The sequence below is a fragment of the Pteropus alecto genome, unplaced genomic scaffold (assembly GCF_000325575.1).
Source record: "Pteropus alecto unplaced genomic scaffold, ASM32557v1 scaffold3, whole genome shotgun sequence".
In the NCBI taxonomy this organism is placed as follows: domain Eukaryota; kingdom Metazoa; phylum Chordata; class Mammalia; order Chiroptera; family Pteropodidae; genus Pteropus; species Pteropus alecto.
The window spans coordinates 14,890,650-14,910,106 of record NW_006442484.1 but is presented as its reverse complement, the minus strand read 5'-3'; the positions used below and the strand labels follow the sequence as shown (position 1 = coordinate 14,910,106).

At 45.2% G+C, this 19,457-nt stretch overlaps 1 protein-coding gene across 1 annotated transcript; it reads left to right on the top strand.

The window, feature by feature from the left end:
* Positions 1-15,326: 15,326 nt before the first annotated feature.
* On the top strand, positions 15,327-19,098 carry CXCR4 (C-X-C motif chemokine receptor 4). Its single transcript, XM_006921040.1, has 2 exons — positions 15,327-15,436; positions 17,516-19,098. Exons 1-2 carry the CDS (start codon positions 15,422-15,424, stop codon positions 18,560-18,562), a joined length of 1,062 nt encoding a protein of 353 aa, XP_006921102.1. The 5' UTR covers positions 15,327-15,421; the 3' UTR covers positions 18,563-19,098.
* Positions 19,099-19,457: the final 359 nt, after the last annotated feature.

Below are 19,457 nucleotides of genomic sequence, written 5' to 3'. Positions count from 1 at the left end.
GCTCAGAGTTTAAAAAAAAAAAAAAAAAAAAAAAAGTGATTAGCATTCCCTTAGTGAAGGTAGCTTTCTTTCTTGGGTAGTTTCCAAAAAGATGTTTCTAGAAGGACATAGGTTATTGGTATCTGCAGTAGAACAAAACTTCTTCCTGTTTTGAAAAGTTTGAGAGAGATTTTAAAAAGGGGGGGCCGCTCTTGAATTAGTACACGATGTCCTGAACTAGGTGTTTTCAGCACCAAAGCTCTGCTGTGAGTGTCTGTACCCAGCGCTCTCTACCCCATCGACTTGCCTTCTGCACACCCACTTGCTATTTCTGTAGCCTAGGTTACAAGACCGCAGATGTTGATGCTGCGGAGTGAAAGCTCCACTAGCCCCTCAGAACAAAGCCCAAGGGTGTATCGTTCCTCCCCGGTTGGCAGCTTGTGCTGGCACTGGACACAGAGAAGGGGATGGAGGCACTGAGGCTCACGTTGGGGTCATTTCTCAGGGATATCTTTTCCTTAGTCTCCAACTGGCCTAACACTTAAGCATTTGGGGTTGCAGTTTCATTTCCGTGTTGGGTTTCCTGACTTAACCCCTAAACCGCCTTCTGCAGTTGTCTTCCCAATCAGTTCAACGACAACCAGATGGCCCTTTGGGACCACAAGAAAAAGAGGATCAGAGACATGGAGGATGCTGTAGCGGAATCCCTCCATTCTACAAATGAAGAAATCGAGGTCCAGAGGAAGTTTAGAGGTTCACCCAAAGTCACACAACTACTCAGCAGCCAATATTGCCCTAACCATACCACCTTCAATTCCTTTCGGTAAGAGAACTTAAACAACTACCTACACGCAGAGCGATGGGCACAGAGCAGGCATAATGTGCTACTTTCCTTCCTTGCAAAGTATTCAGCACTGTGCTAAAGCCTTGAGAAGGATAAGTGGAAAAGTACCACAGAATCTTGCCCTCAAGAAGTTACAATATCTTGAAGGTAACAACATGTACACATTAGGCATAAGAACAATATAAGCTAATACAAAGCAGGGTGCAAGAAGATGCTTATAACGTAAGTGCAATGTAAAGCGAAATGCTCTCCTTCTTTTCTCCTTTCATCTGGTCAACTTACTCTTTTTGTCTTAGTTTTGAAGTTGCTTCTTTCAGGAAGCCCTTCTGGGTTTGGTTCAGGTTGGACTGTAAGAGCCTGTGCACTTCTCTGGGTTCCTGGCTGGCCCTGCGCACTGCTGCATTCTCACATCTAGTGCCTGGAATGCAGTCAGTCGGTGCTCAGTAAATGTTTGGGGAGGGAAGGAGCTGAATGGCCATCGGGAAACTTTTAGCCAGAAAGTTGGATTGAAGATGGGCTTGAAGATAGGAAGAATTTGAATCACGGCAGAAGGTGGCCCAGGATGGGTGGATAACACCTCTCCCCCACAGAAAAATCACCACAATCTGTGCTGGCGAGAGGTCAATGAGGAGACCCCCATGGATGGAACAGTCACCTCTGATAAGCGGATCAGGAAGGGGCTGTTGGGTAAATCAGATTAGGCCAGACTCTGGGAGGTCAGGGATACTCAAAAAATGATGGCAACCAGAAGGAAGATGTGTTACTCTTTAAAAAGATGAGACTTAGAGAAAATCCAAGCCACCAGAAAGCTGCACACAGCAAACCACTCAGATCAGTTTTAAAACCTGATGTTGAGAAGCGCTTCCTACACTTGAAAAGAAAGCTTTCAGGCTTCCCTTTGGTAGCTGGGTTCTTCTCCCTTCTCAATTTTGAAGCGTTGACTCTTTCTCAACACCTGAAAAGACAAGCTGAGTTTCACCTTTGGAAAATGCAAAATAGTCAGCTGCAGTGAAGACAAAAATGAATCGCAATCTCAATCACAGATTTCTTTGAAACACTGTGCTAAAGGGAATTCTGAAAGGGTCCCTGACTCATTTCAATCAGTAAGCCAGGGTAAACATTTGGTATGGTGACTCAGTGACCAAGGAAACCTCTTTTCTTTGGGGAGCTGTTGGTTCTGTCTCTTCTTATCTGCATGCTTCTGCCAAACAAATGAGTATCATCTTGCAGTTGGGGGCACCTGGCAGGCATTTACAAAAAGAAAGGAGTTCCAAGAACTATAATTATCAACAGCAGAGAAGGCTCGGTTTCTGCTATCTAATGGCTCATCCACAGTTATCAAAATCAAAGAGTAAAATGATTTGCCTGGAAAGGGAGTGTGAAGGAGGAACAAAGAGGAATAAAAAAAAAAACAGTGGAATTGAGGGTATAAAATACGCTCCTCCTTCACACTCAAAGTAGAAGGTACTACCTTGTAGGCAGCCACATTCTGCGTAAAACAGAGCAGAGCTTTAATGTCTACTCATGTCATTTTGCAAGATGTTAACTTGAAGGAAATGTCAAGAAAGTAGGAGGCTAGAAGGAGAAAAGGATTGCTCCTGTAGATGCCTACCTGCTGAGCAGTCCTGGATTGTTGCTGGTGGCATTCAAGTCCAACCTAGAACAGACTGAGTAGAAAAGTATAACTCATGTCTCAAATAAGAGCTCTGGGCAGACTCATGATAGCCCTGCTCCTCCCCAGGGGAAGATCCGCTGGAGGTTATAAGTTTAGAGACCTTTACCATCCCATGGGCCAAGATGCCATTGTGTACAATGCAGAATGGCCCCATGCAGATGAGGATTCATCACGTGACTGGCCTCTCTGTGTGAGCCATCCCTCTTTCAGGGCCCATCTGTGAGCATCTCAAACAACCCAAATCCCAGCGATCTTTGGGATCCATCTGACCAAAAGAAGAGTCTCTCCTAGTGAGAAGTTCACTCAGGGACCAGGCAAGAGACATAAGGGGCTGCTGCATCGGAAGCAGTCCTTTGTTACCCACATACTGGAGCAGCCATAAGAAATGGTGGCTGCCATCTTCCTGCTCACCACCAGCGTCTGGGGGAGCCCAGTGCAGCACCCACCTGCTATAGGGTACAAGAGGCAGCGTGCAAATACCTGGCTTCCCTTCACGTAAAGAAAGATATGGGCTTCTGATGCCTTGTCCCCCTTCTTCCCCTGCCTCCTTGACTTGGGCTTCTATCGGTTTCTAGAAGGGACATCCTCAGCCCAGGACCTGCAGAGGGCAGGTGTTCCACAAGAGTTGATGTTGATAGCTAGACTCATAACAAGAGGGAGACACCACTTTGTATTATCGCTATTCTGATGAGGAAACTGAGGCCTTGAGAAATCAAGTAACTTTGCCCCAAGTCCCTGGGCCAGTGAAGTCAGGTCTCTTAGCTCCAGAGCCCAAGGTCTTAAACAAACTGGTTCAGCTCTTTTGCCAAATGTAGACTGACTAGACAGAGGTACTGGGTGTGTCTTAAGCTTAAAGAGCACTTCCTCTCCCCTGATTTCAGCAGCATATCAGTCTCCTATCATTGAGCTAGTGCCAATTTTGTTAATCTCCGTTGTGGGTTTGAGGTCATAACTGTTTGTCCCTCCTCAAAAGCTCGTCACACCCAGTGTTCCCTGGTTTCATTTGTACATTGGGGTTCCAACTGTCACTCCCCAGCCCGCACATTGGTTTCACTTCCTTGGGCCCTAATTCATCCGTTTTTTGAAATAAGGATCTATCTACCAGGGTGTGTGTGAGAAGTAAGAAAAAGGGTGTCAATATTAAATCTACAGGAGCCTCACCAGGACACTGTTCACGCATTAGTGAGCACTTCACAAACAAACAGCTTTACAACAGAGTATTTTTATTCTTTCATAGCAGTCATCTGTCTCAAGTCTGGCTGACATCAGAGTCACCCAGAGCATTTTTTAAAAATACAAATGCCAAAAGCCCCACCCCAGTTCTACCAAATCAGAAACTACCAAGTTGAAGTTCAGGGATCTGAATTTATCCTAGGAGTAAGCTCCCTTTGTGTGAGGGACCTGGGCCAAGCCAACCTTCTAGAAGCTTCCATAAGGGATTCCTGTTGAGGGTGGGAGGTGGGTTTAGAGGATCTGGAAGGTGCCTCCCAAATAACAGTTCTCTCAGGTTGGTTCTTGGTTGGTAGATCCCAGCTACCTGCTGAGCAGTAACTGGCATACAGACATATATTCTTCTGTCTCATTCCATATCTGTTATCGCTCAAGCTCTCCCTCTGGCAGCCCCAGAAGGACTAGGCTCTGGGCACTAGACAAAAACTATACTCCCTCCAGGGCTGCCTTTTTATTACCAAACAAGCTGCCAAACCAGATCACTTTTAACTAACACAAAGTTCCATGAATCACCAGATGAAAGCTGGTCATGCTGTTAGTGTCTGTTAATGAAGAACATTCTTAAACACACACATACCCTCCCAAACTATGAATTCAAGACACTTTCAAATAAATGTGGTGTTTTATTAATCACAACAGCATCCACAAACATTTGAAAAGTTGTAGTGCTTTATTTATTTGGGACTTGAGAATATTTGGACTCGTTACAATACATCCCCTGGTTTACTGCCCAAAGCTTGCATGTGCCACTCTGTCAGGATCAAAACCCAGTGGCCAATCCACCTGTCCTTACTTGCTCCGAAACAGTAAATACCATCCCAAGAGTCTAGTTATGAACTATTGGCAGTGAGTAACCAAAGGACCAGAAAAGTTATCTGAGGCCAAGAAAGAAAGAGAAAATGGATCTGAAAATGAACTTCCTATAGCAAATTACGTCTAGGGCCAGCCTTAAGCCTCACTCTGAGAACCAAAGTTGGGCACACGAAGGTAGACCAGACACTCGGCAAAGCAACGGTTATAGTGGAGTAAAACTCGGGAAGCAAAGGGCATCTATTTCCTTAAAAATGACTGTGGTACAATTTACAAATAAAAGCACAAATGTAGAAAGCACATTATTTTTAACGTTCTGCTAAAAATTATGTTTGCAGTTAAGGGGCCCAGAAATTATTTTAACTTCAGATGTCTTGGGTAGGACATTGCAACAATGTGCCTAACCAAAGGGCAAACGGCACTATGGCCTCCCTGTGAAGCTCAGCTCAGATTCTATCTCTTCTGCAAAGCTCTCCCTGGGCATATTGGTGCAAAATGATTCCTTCCCCAGAACTACTGGACTCCAACCATGGTGATTCTGATTCCATAGGTCTGAGAAGGGCAGTGCCATCAACTTCTTGTTTTCTGTATAATTCATCTGATCTGTGACCATATACATTACTGATAGCTGTATCTGAACAGCTATTATACACGTTGATTTGAGCTCTTATTTAAGTTTCTAAAGACAGTCGCCTCTTTCCTTCTGCCTCTTCTCCTATAGCTAGGTCTTCGCACAGTATTCCACTCCAAATTGATGCTCAGTAACCACATATTGATTTGCTTTGATCTGACATAGTGTCCTAGCCTGGAGAATGAACTCCAAATCATACCCAGGAAGAAAGGCCTCAGAAGTATAAGGAAAAGATCTTGAAATCTACTTTTTTTTGTCTGCCAAGTTTGCCACCTCCGATGGCTATCTTTTAAAGATGTGCAAGTAGATGAAGTCACCCAGATGACGTCAGTAACAGGATATCATTGGATACCTGTGATGTACAAAAGCCCACAAGCCAAAAGCAGGTGTTAGTGAGAAACCAACACCCAAATTTTGAAAAATAAAAGGGTAAGCCTTCAGACTTTCTCTAAACGGCATCACCCTTCCATTCAAATAGCTTCTCCCCCTGACCTCTATTCATCACACCCTAGCTGAAATTCCAGTCACCCTGTCCTCCTCCCTTTCCTCAATCCCACATCAATGAGTCTCCAGATGCTAGTTTCCCAAGATCTCTCCTCCATCAGCCTCCTTCCAATTACTGCCACTAACCAGTTAGCTCAGACCTTTATAATCTGCCTGAGCTATCCAAATAGGTTTCTGTCTGTTCTCTCCAAGTTGGCTTTCCCCTTCCAACCCACTCTACCTCTTATCTCTATAATAATTAACTTTTAATTAATGTTATTTCAGTTTACAAGGTAGTCTTTTAGACTCCTTTGTATGGACTTAATGTTGATGCTGCTAAGATAAATAGTTAATAGAATTCCCTGATAGTTGTCTGGCACTTTAGAGTCTGCAAAGCTCTTGGCTTTATTACTGTCGTCTCATTTGGGGCCCTCTCACATTTCCATTACTCCTTAACGCCAGGTAGCACTCAGGGAGACCCATCTACTCCAGTTTCCGGGACACAGCCTACTACTACTTTACATTTCTATGTCTCTGTACATGTGGTTCTCTGGGTAGAAGTATTTTTAGCTCTTCGCAATCTTCACCGCCAGAAGCCAGGTCTTCTGGGAGAAGGACCAGAGTAGCAATACTAAGGGACTCTCTAGGGCCTCCCTCTGGGGCAAGGGGTGCCCATCACCAGACAAACACACCTGGCATTCTCTGGCTGTCTCAGCTTCTGTGGAAATTCTGAAAGGGGATTAAGGACCAGGCAGATTCTGGGAGCCATAACACTACCTTTGGCCAGTGAAGAAACAAAGGTACATGTATACACATATCTGCCCCCGGCAACACGGAAAAGAAAGAGCCTACACAGTTCAAACCCACTTCCCTTGCTCTCACTAGAAAAGAGAAAAACTCTACACTTACAACAAAGAGGGATGGGTGGGGTGGGGGGCAGGGAATGGGAGCACACAGGACTCTGACTTTGTATTGACTTATTTTTGCCAATTTCTGATTCTTACGGATGCTCACACTCCTCCATTTTCAGCTCTTTTTTTCTGCAGAATTCGTTCACTCTGTTCACGGGGACACGAAGGCGTGAGGCCAGGGACTGCAGACAACAGGTCAGGTGATCAGAGCATTCTAAGTGGTTCTCTGTGATTCAAGCTGGGGGTAAAGCAGAGATTTTTTTAGAAAAGAAAATAAAGTGTACAGTTTAAATATATATACCTAACGTGTTTTTTTTTTCAAATTTAGAAAACAATCTATCGTTTTCGCATTATAAATTACAGAAAGTAATTAAAGTTCAAGAAAATCCCCTTGGCTGGTAAAGAACGGGCAAAAGAAATATCTTCTGTATATTCGTGCTTTCAAGGAAAAAGCTGGCGATTTCTCATGGGACCTGTCATTTAAATACTTATGTTTAGCACATAGGGCAGAGAAAGTCTTTGCCTACCAGGAATCAGGGAGCCAGTCTGGTGACCCTCAGCACCTGAACCCAAACAGAAGCTTAAATAGAAATTCATGACAGTGCCCAAGTGAGCCTCGCTCTTTCGAGAACTGAGGCTGAAACACAGGACAGCCATATGACAGAGAGAAAGAAGGAGCTGCTGGACATCAAAAATTAAAAAATGCTAGAGAATGTGGGTTTTGGGAGTGTTAGTTATGGGGTGTGCGTGTGTATGTGTTGGTATGTGTGCAGAAAGAGGGGGAGAGGGAGGAGAGGGTTGGGAAAGGGGCTTCGATTGAAAGAGAGAAGATGGTTCTTTTTTTTAAGCCTGACCAATTACCAATTTATGACAAAAACTTTAGTACATCCCATATGTGGGTGACATGAAAGGCAGTCAGAAGAATATCTCCCTCAAAAAATGTAACCAGCCACCAGAACCCTAACCCTAAGCAAAAATTTACTTGGCAGAGAACAAAAATCTTATTCAGTCTTGAGAAGGCTAATTTAAATCAGTTTGGGGAGAAGCTCAAAGATGGAGCTGCAATGCCCTACCATCTATCAAAGATAAAGCTCTCAGCAATACGGACGTGCAAATGGAGACCTGTGTGTGGAAAGGACTCATCCAGGTTGCTCCCAGTTGTTCAAAGTATCACTGTGGAAGGCATTCATTCCCCTCTGCACCAAATAAAAGGTAAACCATCCTTACCGTCAGCCGATTTTTCAAACAATAAAAGAACAACGGGGCAACGGGGTGCATGCGGGATATTTAAAGCCTGTTGTTCCCTCTGAGGGGCTGCACTACCTTGGCCTTCAAAGACAAGCAGGGCCACCAAGAGTGGCACTCAGGATATTGGACCCGAGTAAACAGCCCAGGGGGTGACGCCACAACATGTTAACCACAGGATCATATAGTGAAAAAAAAAACAAAAACCGAGGAAGAAAACCTTCAGTGACTCTGAAAACTGTTTTGTTTTCTTCATTTAAAAAAAAAAAAAAAAAAAAAAACTGCTTCAGTTCTGAGCCATCCCCAATTTACAGAGATTCCAGGAAATTCCCTGAGCTTTTGATTGGAAGGAGTTGGAGGGATGGCTAGATGATAAAACGTTTTCTCCAGGCAGCCATCAGCACCTGCTAAAAAGAGGCCCATTCAGGCATGGATCTTCAGACAATTTTTTATGTATTCATTTTAACCTATTTTACTCTGATGTAATACCAAACAAAGATGGGGTTAATTTCGCTCTTTAATAGCCTGCTTCCACAGTTTATTCTCACTTTCTCACATTTTCTCTCCATAGCTAGTACATCTGAAAGGCTTGGGAAGCCCTAAAAAGTCCAGCACTAAATCTTTTGAGTCACTTAATCCCGAAACCTTCCATGTTTGGTGATAATTTTCTTCATGAAAAGAAATGCTAACCTGGCCCAATTCCATTCTCCAACTTGCTAACGGAACAAAGAGGCCTCTCATTAGACTCATCCCCTGCAAAAATAAGCCGACTGGGGAAGGCCAGGTTTTGCTTTAGCCTCAGGATGGTTTTGGCTGCAGCTCTCTTTGGCTTCTTCTCTTGGCATCTTTTCCAGGTAAGCTCTAGCTAAGTTAGACCCAGGGGATATAAAACAGGGGAGGCAGGTGCCTAGGGCAAAAGGCTGTCTGGTGATCAGGTTTACCCAGCAGTAGGTGGACTCCCTTTCTGAGTAACAGGCTGCCCATCCCTGGGAGTGTTCAGAGATGGGACCACCTTGTGTGGTTGTAGAAGGCACCCCTTGGAATAGAGACCAAATGGGTTCAAATATCACCTTCCGACCCTGAATCTGAGTCTCCGTTACTATAGGAGGGGACTTTCAAGGCACAAATGAGAAGCTTTATTACTTTTCTTTCCTTCCCCCATCACATATGCCTTTCTTCTGCCCCACAGTTAGAACATTTCACACTTATTTAAGGCCCCATTTCCCTTTACCTCTCTTTTGTGGGTTATGGTGGAGAAAGCCATTTGCCTGGTTAATCAAAGCTTCCCCACTAACAAGAAAGACATTTCAGCAGCTGAGATATGAAACTATATTAGTAATAGGTAATGTTTATCGAGCACTTACTATGTACCCCACACTGTGCTGAAGACTTCATGTACTATTATATTTAATCTTCCCCAAAGTCTAGAAAGCGAAATGCTATTATTAGCTGATTTACAGCTTTAAAACAAAAACAAAACAAATATACAAAAAATGGACTTAGACATACACTTGCCCAGGATCTAGGCTGGTAAATTATGTTCTGGTCTGAGTAAATCAATAAATAAACAAATAAATAAATAAGCCCTGATTTATAGCATTTGCAGATTTTCATGGTATAAATATTACCACTATGGTCGAGTCTAAATTACCAATGTATGTCCCTGAATATGGAGTTGGAAGATATATGTACAGTCGGCACTCATGAGCCTGAATGAGCTGGCTCCTCCTTTCTACTGTCAGTCCTCCTGTTTCAAGAGCAGAGGGAGGAATGTCTACCTTCCTGAAGGATGTTGTCTTATGATAGGTGAAAGAAGTTACAGCCTGGCACTTATGCATCAAATGTATCCAAGAAGGCTTAGAGCCTGAATTGAGGGAAGATAGCAGAGCCACAGGAAGGCTGAGTTAATTCTCTTCAGGGTTCCAAATATTAACCCTAAGAACACTTGGGAGCCATGTGAGAGGAATAACTCAGGAAACCCAAAGTGACTAATTTTAGTATTGGAGTGATGGACAAATTATGGCACAGAGGCCACCCCAAATGTATTCTGAAGCCAGTTCTGGCTATTTCCATTGCTGCGCTTGTGTGTGTCTGTTCCACCTTCCCATTCGCCCAACTCTCCAATCATTTCTTTGATTCCTAGTGCTAACACCTTAGGCCAGTGTACACTGGGAGCTTATATATCGTTTGTGTACTTGCTTGCTTATTTGTTTTGAATCAACACTTTAAACTCAAAAGATTTCTCATGAAAAAATTAGGACTCTCAGCTTCTCTTTAAAAATTAGAAGACAAGACCCAAATTCCCACCTAGGGCTATGAAGGGAAGTGGCTATACTCTTTAGACAGGGCATGAACCCTCCAGTTCTCCACAGTCCCCACCACTCCCTATTGCCTCACTCATTTACAATATCTTCAGGTTTTTAGAGTTTGTCACTTGTTCCTTAGACCTACAAGTAGCTCCAAGGGAAAAATTGTGGCTTTGGATTTAGAACATCACAGGGATCCCCCTACTTATCAATCTACACACACATGTACACACACACACACACACACGTGCGCATACATGTTTTTCACCCTGTCTGTCTGCTAATATAAAACTCTTGTTAGAATGGTCTCAGCAAAATCTCAAAGCCCATCAGTATGGGTGATGAAATCACATTTCTGGGAGCACCCTGGCTCTGCCATGGGATGCATAGTTCTCTTTAGAAAGCAGATTGTCCACAGGGCTCTAAGCACTTCCTCTTGTTATATAGCTGCTTGAGGTCACTGACAATAAATTACTAGTTTTAGGAAACCAGTGACAAGCCTTTTCCATGGAGAACAGGGTTTGTTCACTCAATTATTTCCTAAAGTCATGCCCTCTTTCCCAGCTTGACACCATAATTTTTTGAGGCAACAGCACGGAGTCTGTTTGTTGTTGTTCTTCAGATCCACAAAGCCACACTGCAGCTGCCACATGAGCAGAGCAAACTTTAAGAGCAATGTATCCTTCCTGGCAGCGGAACTCAAGTAATGATAATCGCATTGTTAATTAAGTGGCTACTTTGTTAAAATGATTTACCAGGGTGACTCTACATTGGCTATATGTGTTTACCAGTCTAGCTTTCCTCTTTGTATAGGAAATTTTGTTGACTGCTACACGGATCACTAATAATCTCATTTTAGTGAAGTCAGACCTTTTAGAAATTCAAGATAATGACAGATTTAAAATAAAAATGGTACCCAGAAAACCAGTCATGATTTTCCAAATTTGGTATATAGCTGCAAGATAGAAGGCTTAGGTTTATTTTCCAGTCATTTGCACTTACAAGAGTTAGAGGCAGAAAGAGTTGAGGGAGGAGGCATGAACTGGGTACACTGGAGTGAGGGAACATTTCTTCCACCTAACACCAGCTTGGAAATAGTTGATATTTGATAGTCTCTTTGAGACTTGTAACCCTCTGTTTGAATTGGGAAATGGCCTCCTTTCTTTTATCACTTGGAAATACATTAACTTTGTCCCTTTGAGTATCCCCTATTGCCATTAGAGAAGGTTGTATCATTTTTCTCTTTCAGAAACAAAAATTGCTATTTTTCTTTTAAGAGACAGAAGAGGGGACAGGGAGACCTAGTGCCTTCAGAAGGCCTTTAACGCCATTGCCTCCTGCCATCCACCATCGGAAGGAAGTCTGTCCTTAAAGGAAGTCTCTCCTTGACTGGCTTCGAGCCAATCTGGGGACACAGTACACCTTGCTATCATACACATACGCATACACACAGGCATACATGCTCACACACAAATCAACCAGCCACAGAGCAAGCAACAGGAGGTGGCAGATTGCTTGCCACTGTGTCACTGGATTTGTAAGCATCCCCTTAAAACCATGGCCAAGGCTAGTTACTTCCTGGGCTAAAGCCAGAGTGAGAACTCAGGGACCCTGCCAAAGCCCTGACAGCCCCTAAACTTAGCTCTGTTGCCAAAGCCACACAGGAAAGTCATTAATTCATTAAATAAAGGTTCAGTAAAGGATTAGAGAGCCCATTATTTGTTCGTCAGTGAGCTAACTGCATAGAGGATATCTGACTCTCACTTTAAGAAACCTAAACTATTTGGGGAAGAGGAGAAAAGACATACACTCTTTTAAAAATTAAATAACATCACCCCACTCAAAGTAGTATGTAAGTAAACGCCAAATGACCTTTCAGAAGAGAGAGCTTTCAGAGGGTGAATCGCCACAGTCAGAGAAAGAAGACAGATTGGGTGCAATCCCCATTGTATGATCGCAGCCAAGTTCCTCACCCTTTCCAGACCTCAGTTTCCTTACCCATGGAATAGAGGTGGTACCTGCCTTGCAGAGTTGTCGAGGTTGGCTACACATTACAAACACTCAATAAATGTTTGAGTTTGTTTGGTTTGGTTTGATTTTTAAGAACATCACAGAGTAGTTGAGAAAAAAAGTTTAGGTAGAATTGGTCCATGGGAAAACAAAGGTGGACCATTTCTTGGAAAGAGGAAAGGAGGACTGTTATGGAAAATGTCATCATACCTTCAGAATAATCTAGGACGTAGAACAGTATGAGAAGGGAAAATCCTATTTTCGCTTTAACATACTTATTGACTTCTTTCCAAAGATGAAAATGTTTCATGTCTACTATAGAAAATTTGAAAAGCACAGAAAAATGTAAGGAAGAAAGTAAAAAGAAATCTTCTAGAAACATTTTGGTTTTCCCACTAATCTTTTCCGAACTCGTATTTTAACATAACTGAGATCACACTATATGCACAGTTTTGAATTCTGCTTTTGTGCACCTGTTTCTTAAGTATTTTCCCATGTCATTAAAAATTCTTCAGGGGTGGCTCTATAGTGTAGTGGTTAGCACGTCTGCTTTACACGCAGAAGGTCCTGGATTCATGCCCCAGGTGGAGCCACGCACCATATCCCGGATGTGCCAGCCCTCCAACCCCGCCAATCCGCCCCCACCCCGCATATGCCATGCCAGGGGTGTCAAGTCCCAGGTGCACACTGCCAGCCTGTGGGAGGGGAAGCCCTGCCTTCAGAGATCCAGTTCTTAAGGGGAAACAGCAACATCTATAGGTCAGGGTGGAAGAGGGGGTAGGAATTAAAGAGGGGGAAAAAATTTCTTCACAAATATCATCTGCAGTGGCCACATAGAATCCCACATACAGTTGGACCAAAATCTTCTCAACTATTCCACAACAGTGAGCTGTTCAGACATCTCACTATTAAAAATAATGCTTCCATGAATACTTTTGTAGCATAAATCTAATTTCCTCAGGATAAGTTTCTATAGGTGTAATTACTGGTCTAAGGTTACTGCTGAATACAAAGTGCTTTCCAGAGAAGATATCCCAGTCCACATTCCCACCAGCCACAGGGAGAGACAGCTAGTCTTATCGAATACTGAGACCGAATATTATCATTAAAAAAATTTTTTAACCTAATTCGATAGTCACCAAATAGTATTTCATTGTTCTCTTAATTATCTGCTTCCTTTTAGCAGATATACCTAAAAGGATCTAAAGGAGTCTTGTGATAAAGGAAGGAGCTTTCCTTTGTCTACAAATAATCTACAAATATTTATTATGCAAATCATTTTACTCTGGATTTATCCTCTCTTCCCTTTTGGGTCAGTTTGGGAGATTCCACCTTTCAGATTTCAGCCATTGTAAAGAAAAGAGTTTTGAGGAACAATGCAGCCAACATACTGGGTCAAAACATTGATTCTGCCACTACCGAAGTTCATGAAAAGCAAGTCATAGAACGTCTGAAAAATTCTGATTTTTCAACAGATAGCATGCCTGTCCTACCTAGTTAATGAAATGTGAAAATCCTGAAGTTTCATTAAGAATTTAATAAATGTAAAAGTGCTTTTTAAAGTTTTTAAAAATTCTACATAATTTAATATTATGATTTTTATCTAGTCATTATTGTGTCCTAAATTGGGCGGTCTTACCTCCTGACCCCATCATTAGCTTTCAGTAGATGAGGACCTTCACCGAAAAACATTATGGAAAGGACCCAGACAAAAGAGAAAAATTATTAAAAGGTTCCCAGTCCCCGGACAATCTCTGGAACACCTCCAGACTGAAAAGTTTTATCTGGAAGAAAAGAGGAGGTGTTTAGGGTCCAGTCTGGGCAAGTCCTCTTCTAGGGACCGTCCAAGGCGGGGGGGGGAGGGCGGTCTGAGTTCCGTGTCTCAGAGCAATGCTTGCTCTCGCCAGTAAAGCTCGCATCTCAGTCCCCACTGTCACTCTAGCGGTCGCGGCTCTGGCGGGAGCACTAAATCTCGGCCCCGCCCCTCACTTGCTCTCCGGCACCACCCAGGCTCCCGGCGGGCGGGAAGTGGCGCGAGGCTGGAAAGCACTGTCTGGAAGCCCACTGCGAATCCCAGCCCCAACTCCCGCTCTACCCCGCCTGCCTCTTTAACCTTATTTCTTATCCGTGTCAACGTCTGTCCTTTGCATAAAGTCCTGAAAGACGCCGGCTGCGGAGCGCGAAGATGTGAGTTTCAAGCCGGACTCGGAATCCCGGTCCAGCCCCGGAATTTCATCTCTGAAGGCCTGCTTCTTGTTTCCTCTACGTGGAGATCTTATCCTCTGCTTCACCACCGTTTCCCCAGCGCCTAGAACAGTGCGTGCGTGGCACGCAGTCGGCCCTCAGTAAATATCTGTTGACCAAATGCATCTCTGTAATAACACCCGTTAGGGTGTCGTGAGAATGAACAAGTGATTGATTCTGTGCAGCTACCTTGTGATCTATTACAAAAAGTTCTATTCACTAAATAAAGCATGTATATATAAAGTCCCATTCACGAATTGGTCACCCGGGAATACGCATCTACTTCTCTATGACAGTCTCCCTCTAGAATTATGCCAAATCATCCTACTTTCTTCTGAACCCGTTTCTTGATTGTCTACATCTGACCCCGATACTATTCTGTGGGTGTGGATGTATATACACAGCTGTGCCCTGAAAAAAAGGGGGATCTTTATTTATTTTATTTTCTGAATGGACTGAGTCTGCAGTTAAGAGCAGGGAATGGAGTCTGACGCTGAACCCACTACCAGCAATGCCGCCTACTGGTTGGGTTACGCTGGCAAGTCACTTCTCTCTGGGCCTCAATGTCTCCATTTGCAGCATTCGCAGGTCTGGAGTTTCTTCCATGTGATCAAGGACAGATGAGCTACACTGAGACTCATGGGTCGCCCACACTTTCCATCTCTCTCCAAGGGCATCCCGCTTTCCCAAGTTGGGGAATTGCCTCCAGGATGCCCTCCCGAGCTGGAGACTCACGCGGTAACAAGCAAATAGCGCGGACTAGGGGCTTCCCTGGCTTACCCCACACGGGGGTCGCGGGAGCTAGTACCCCTCGCCCCTCTCTTGCACCCTCCTCCTCATCGCCTACCCCTCTTCCCCCACCCCTACCCCGCCTTCCTCCTCCGGGCCCCGCCCGCGCACCCGCAAGGCGCATGCGCGGCCCGCGGAGCGTATTTTTATAAGTCCAGCTTCGGTCAGAAACTTCAGTCTGTTGGCTGCGGCAGCAGGTAGCAGAGTGACCGTGAGGACTTGTGTGCTCCGGTAGCCACCGTGGCTGGAGAGCAAGCGGTTACCATGGACGGGTTCCATGTAAGTCCAATTTCAACGCGCTTTTTCTTAAATATACAAACACATGAACTTAGAGCGCAACCCCTCTCGGAGCGAGCAGAAGCGACCAGAACATTGGAGGTGCGGGTGTCCCAGAGAAGGGGCATGGGAAGTTTTCTTACGCATGGCTACATGGGGGCGGGAGAGTAGAGTTGGAATCTTTTTCTCTGTAAGCAGAGGAGAAAGGTTGGAACGACCGTTTCGGTGGATGCATGTTTCTCCACCTTGAGTCCTAGACACGCGCCGGGCTCGCGCGCTGTTTGCAAACGTAAGAACATTCTGTGCACAAGTGCGAGAAGGCGTGCGGGCTGTCCCGGGACTTAGACCAGGGGTCTCCTCTTCGGGAAAACGGGACTTTCCTTAGTGCGAATTGCGTGAGATCTGCAGCGCCTCTGAACTGAGTTGCCAGAGGGAGACTGCATCCCGGGTTACTTCGGGCAAAGGCGCTTGTGAACCACTCTTGCGGTTGAGAGCCTGTTCCTAAATTCCGCGCGGCAGGGGAGCTGTGCCAGTACCCCGGCACAGTGAGCGGAGGGAGGGAAAGGCGAGCGGACCCACGGTGCCGCTCGCCTGGGGGATCTTGAGTGGGAGGTGGTCGCTGCTGGGAGGTGGTCGGAGCAGCCCGCGCGCCTTGGGATTGAGGGAGAGACCTCGCGGGCGTCCGAAACGCCGCGAGTGGGCCCCAGGGTTCGGGAATTTGGGATCAAGCAGTCCTTGCGCAGCAGCACCCACTCCGAGGTGTGCGCGGCGGAGGCTGCGGTTAGAGTGAGGGACTGGGAGGGCACCTGGGCTGCGGTCCGCCGCGACGCAGACGGGCAGGTGCAAGTGGGAAAACCGTTTGGCTCTCACCGAGCCCAGTTGCGCCGTTTAACCGTCGGTGGTTTCCTGGAGGCTTTTGAAAACCCTTTACTAGGGAGGCTTTTCGTTTCCTCCAGCGGCGCGCAATTCAAAGGCGCGCGCGGCTGGGTCGAACCCAGGTAGCTGCTGCCAGCGGGCGCTGAGCGTGGGCGTGGTGAGCAGCCGCAGGGCCGGGGGAGCTGGGCCACCCGGCCCCCAGCGCGTCCTCCGCCTAGAGGCGTCCCGCTGCAGACCTCCGACCCCATTAACTGAATCAGTGGCGGGATGGAAAGCGACCCGGGAGAGTGAGGAAATGAAACTTGGGGCTGGGACCACGGGTGCAGACCCCATGACCTTCCCCTCCCAGGAAAATGCTGCGCTCTCTAACGTCCCAACCCTGCCAAGGGATAAACATGGGTATGGCAAAAGACGCATGCCCCAGAGGAGCGCCAGCTGAGGCAGGGGCAAAAGGAAGGGGTACCAACTTCTGACACCCCTACGCAATACCCACTAGCACCGAAAGCCTTTTGCTTTCAGACCGCATTCTTCTTCCTTACTGTATGTTGCTTGAAATACAGAATGGTTTGTGTTTAGATCAGCGATAAACGGGGAAATGTTTTTTTGCCTTAGAAGACTAAGTCTTTGGGACACCCCCGCAACACCTCCTCTCCCCACCTCCCCATCCCTCCACCACCTCCCACCAAGGCTCCTTCGTACCCTCTTCCCTGTACTGGCAAATCTTCACACAGAACGTTAATCCCAGCTCCTCAGAACACGAGATTCTACCTACCCCAGCAGCCCGTCTTCCCCGCCCGCCCCCGCCCCCGCCTAGGAGTGGCCTCATGGTGTTTTGTTTTGGGTTTTTTTTTTTCCCCCTTCCTTCTAGTAGGCGGGGCGAAGACTTAGCAAAGATATGACTTTGAAACCCTCAGATTCTCCACGCCCTTTTGTTCTAAACAAAGAATTTTGTAATTGGTTCTACTAAAGAGGGATATACTGGAGTGACTATGCCGGAAGATGGGGAGGAGGGTAATAGGATTCTAGAATAATTCTCTTGTGCCCTTCCTTCAGTACTTAAGGGGGAGCAGAATTTCCTGGAGAGAAAGCTTGGGCTGAGTTGGGTCTTATAAATCGCTTTCTTAAAATACCAGAAAAATTTTTTGACCTTTGGGGAATGCTTGCTGAACTTGAAAGTGAATGTCTATCCCCTTGCCTCTTTTGCAGATATACCCATCAGATAACTACACAGAGGAGGACTTGGGCTCAGGCGACTATGACTCCGCAAAGGAACCTTGCTTCCGGGAGGAAAATGCCCATTTCAACCGTATCTTTCTGCCTACTGTCTACTCCATCATCTTCTTGACTGGCATAGTGGGCAATGGATTGGTCATCCTGGTCATGGGTTACCAGAAGAAACTGAGAAGTATGACGGACAAGTACAGACTGCATCTGTCGGTGGCAGACCTCCTCTTTGTCCTCACACTTCCCTTCTGGGCAGTCGACGCTATGGCAAACTGGTACTTTGGAAAGTTCCTGTGTAAGGCTGTCCATGTCATCTACACAGTTAACCTCTACAGCAGCGTCCTCATCCTGGCCTTCATCAGTCTGGACCGGTACCTGGCCATCGTTCACGCCACCAACAGTCAGAAGCCAAGGAAGCTGTTGGCTGAAAAGGTGGTCTATGTTGGCGTCTGGATCCCTGCTCTCCTGTTGGCTATTCCTGATTTTATCTTTGCCAATGTCCAGGTTGGGGAAGACAGGTATGTCTGTGACCGATTCTACCCGAATGACTTGTGGTTGGTGGTGTTCCAGTTTCAGCACATCTTGGTTGGCCTTATACTGCCAGGTATTGTCATCCTGTCCTGCTATTGCATTATCATCTCCAAGCTGTCCCACTCCAAGGGCTACCAGAAGCGCAAGGCCCTCAAGACCACAGTCATCCTCATCTTGACTTTCTTCGCCTGCTGGCTACCCTACTACATTGGGATCAGCATCGACTCCTTTATCCTCCTGGAAATCATCAAGCAAGGATGTGACTTTGAGAGTATTGTGCACAAGTGGATTTCCATCACCGAGGCCCTAGCCTTTTTCCACTGTTGCCTGAATCCTATCCTCTATGCCTTCCTTGGAGCCAAATTTAAAACCTCTGCCCAGCATGCACTCACCTCTGTGAGCAGAGGGTCCAGCATCAAGATCCTCTCCAAAGGAAAGCGGGGTGGACATTCTTCTGTTTCAACCGAGTCCGAGTCTTCAAGTTTTCACTCTAGCTAACACTGATATAGGAGGACTTATACATCAAAGAACTTTTTTTTTAAGTTACACATTTTTTGAAATGTAAAAGACTGACCAATACTGTATAGTTTTTATTGACCATCGGATTTTTTTCTTGTGTTTCTTTAGTTTCTGTGGGTTAATTGACTTATTTATATAAATATTTTTTTGTTTCATATTGATGAGTGTCTAGGCAGGACCTGTGGCCAAGTTGTTAGTTGCTTTATGTATGGTTATAGGACTGTAGAAAAGGGAACTGAACATTCCAGAATGTGTAGTGAATCACTTAAGCTAGAAATGATCCTCAGCTGTTTGTGCATAAATAATCTTTCCATTCCAGTGGAACATTTTCTTTTTCCTGTTCTTAAATTGTTTGGTTACACTATGAGATTTTTGCCGTAGAAGGTGGCACTTAGAACCAAAGCCTGAAGTGGTGTAGAAATGCTGATTTTTCAGTTTTCTGGAGTGGGTTGACTTCAGCACGTAAAATGTACAGTCTTGTATTAAGTTGTTAATAAAAGTACTTGAAAAATTTAGTGTTATGTTCTGATTTCTGTTGACATTCCTTTGGCTGACAGAAGTCAAAAATAAAAACAATAGATACATTTATGAAATGCCAGGCCCTGTTCTAGGTATATTAGTTATAATATTTTACTTAACCCTAGTCACAACTCAAGATAGACTCTGGTTCCATTATTACTTGCATATTATAGAGCAGGGAACCAAAGCACAGAAAGCTGAAGTGACTTAGTCAAAGATAATGGGTAAGTACCACAGCCAATATTTCAAACCAGGTAAGGTAACTTCAAAATCTGAAGTCCAAACCACTTTTAACCCATGAAATTTAGAAATATCTAGCCAGTACCTATCCCTACGAAAGGCAATCTTTCTGAAG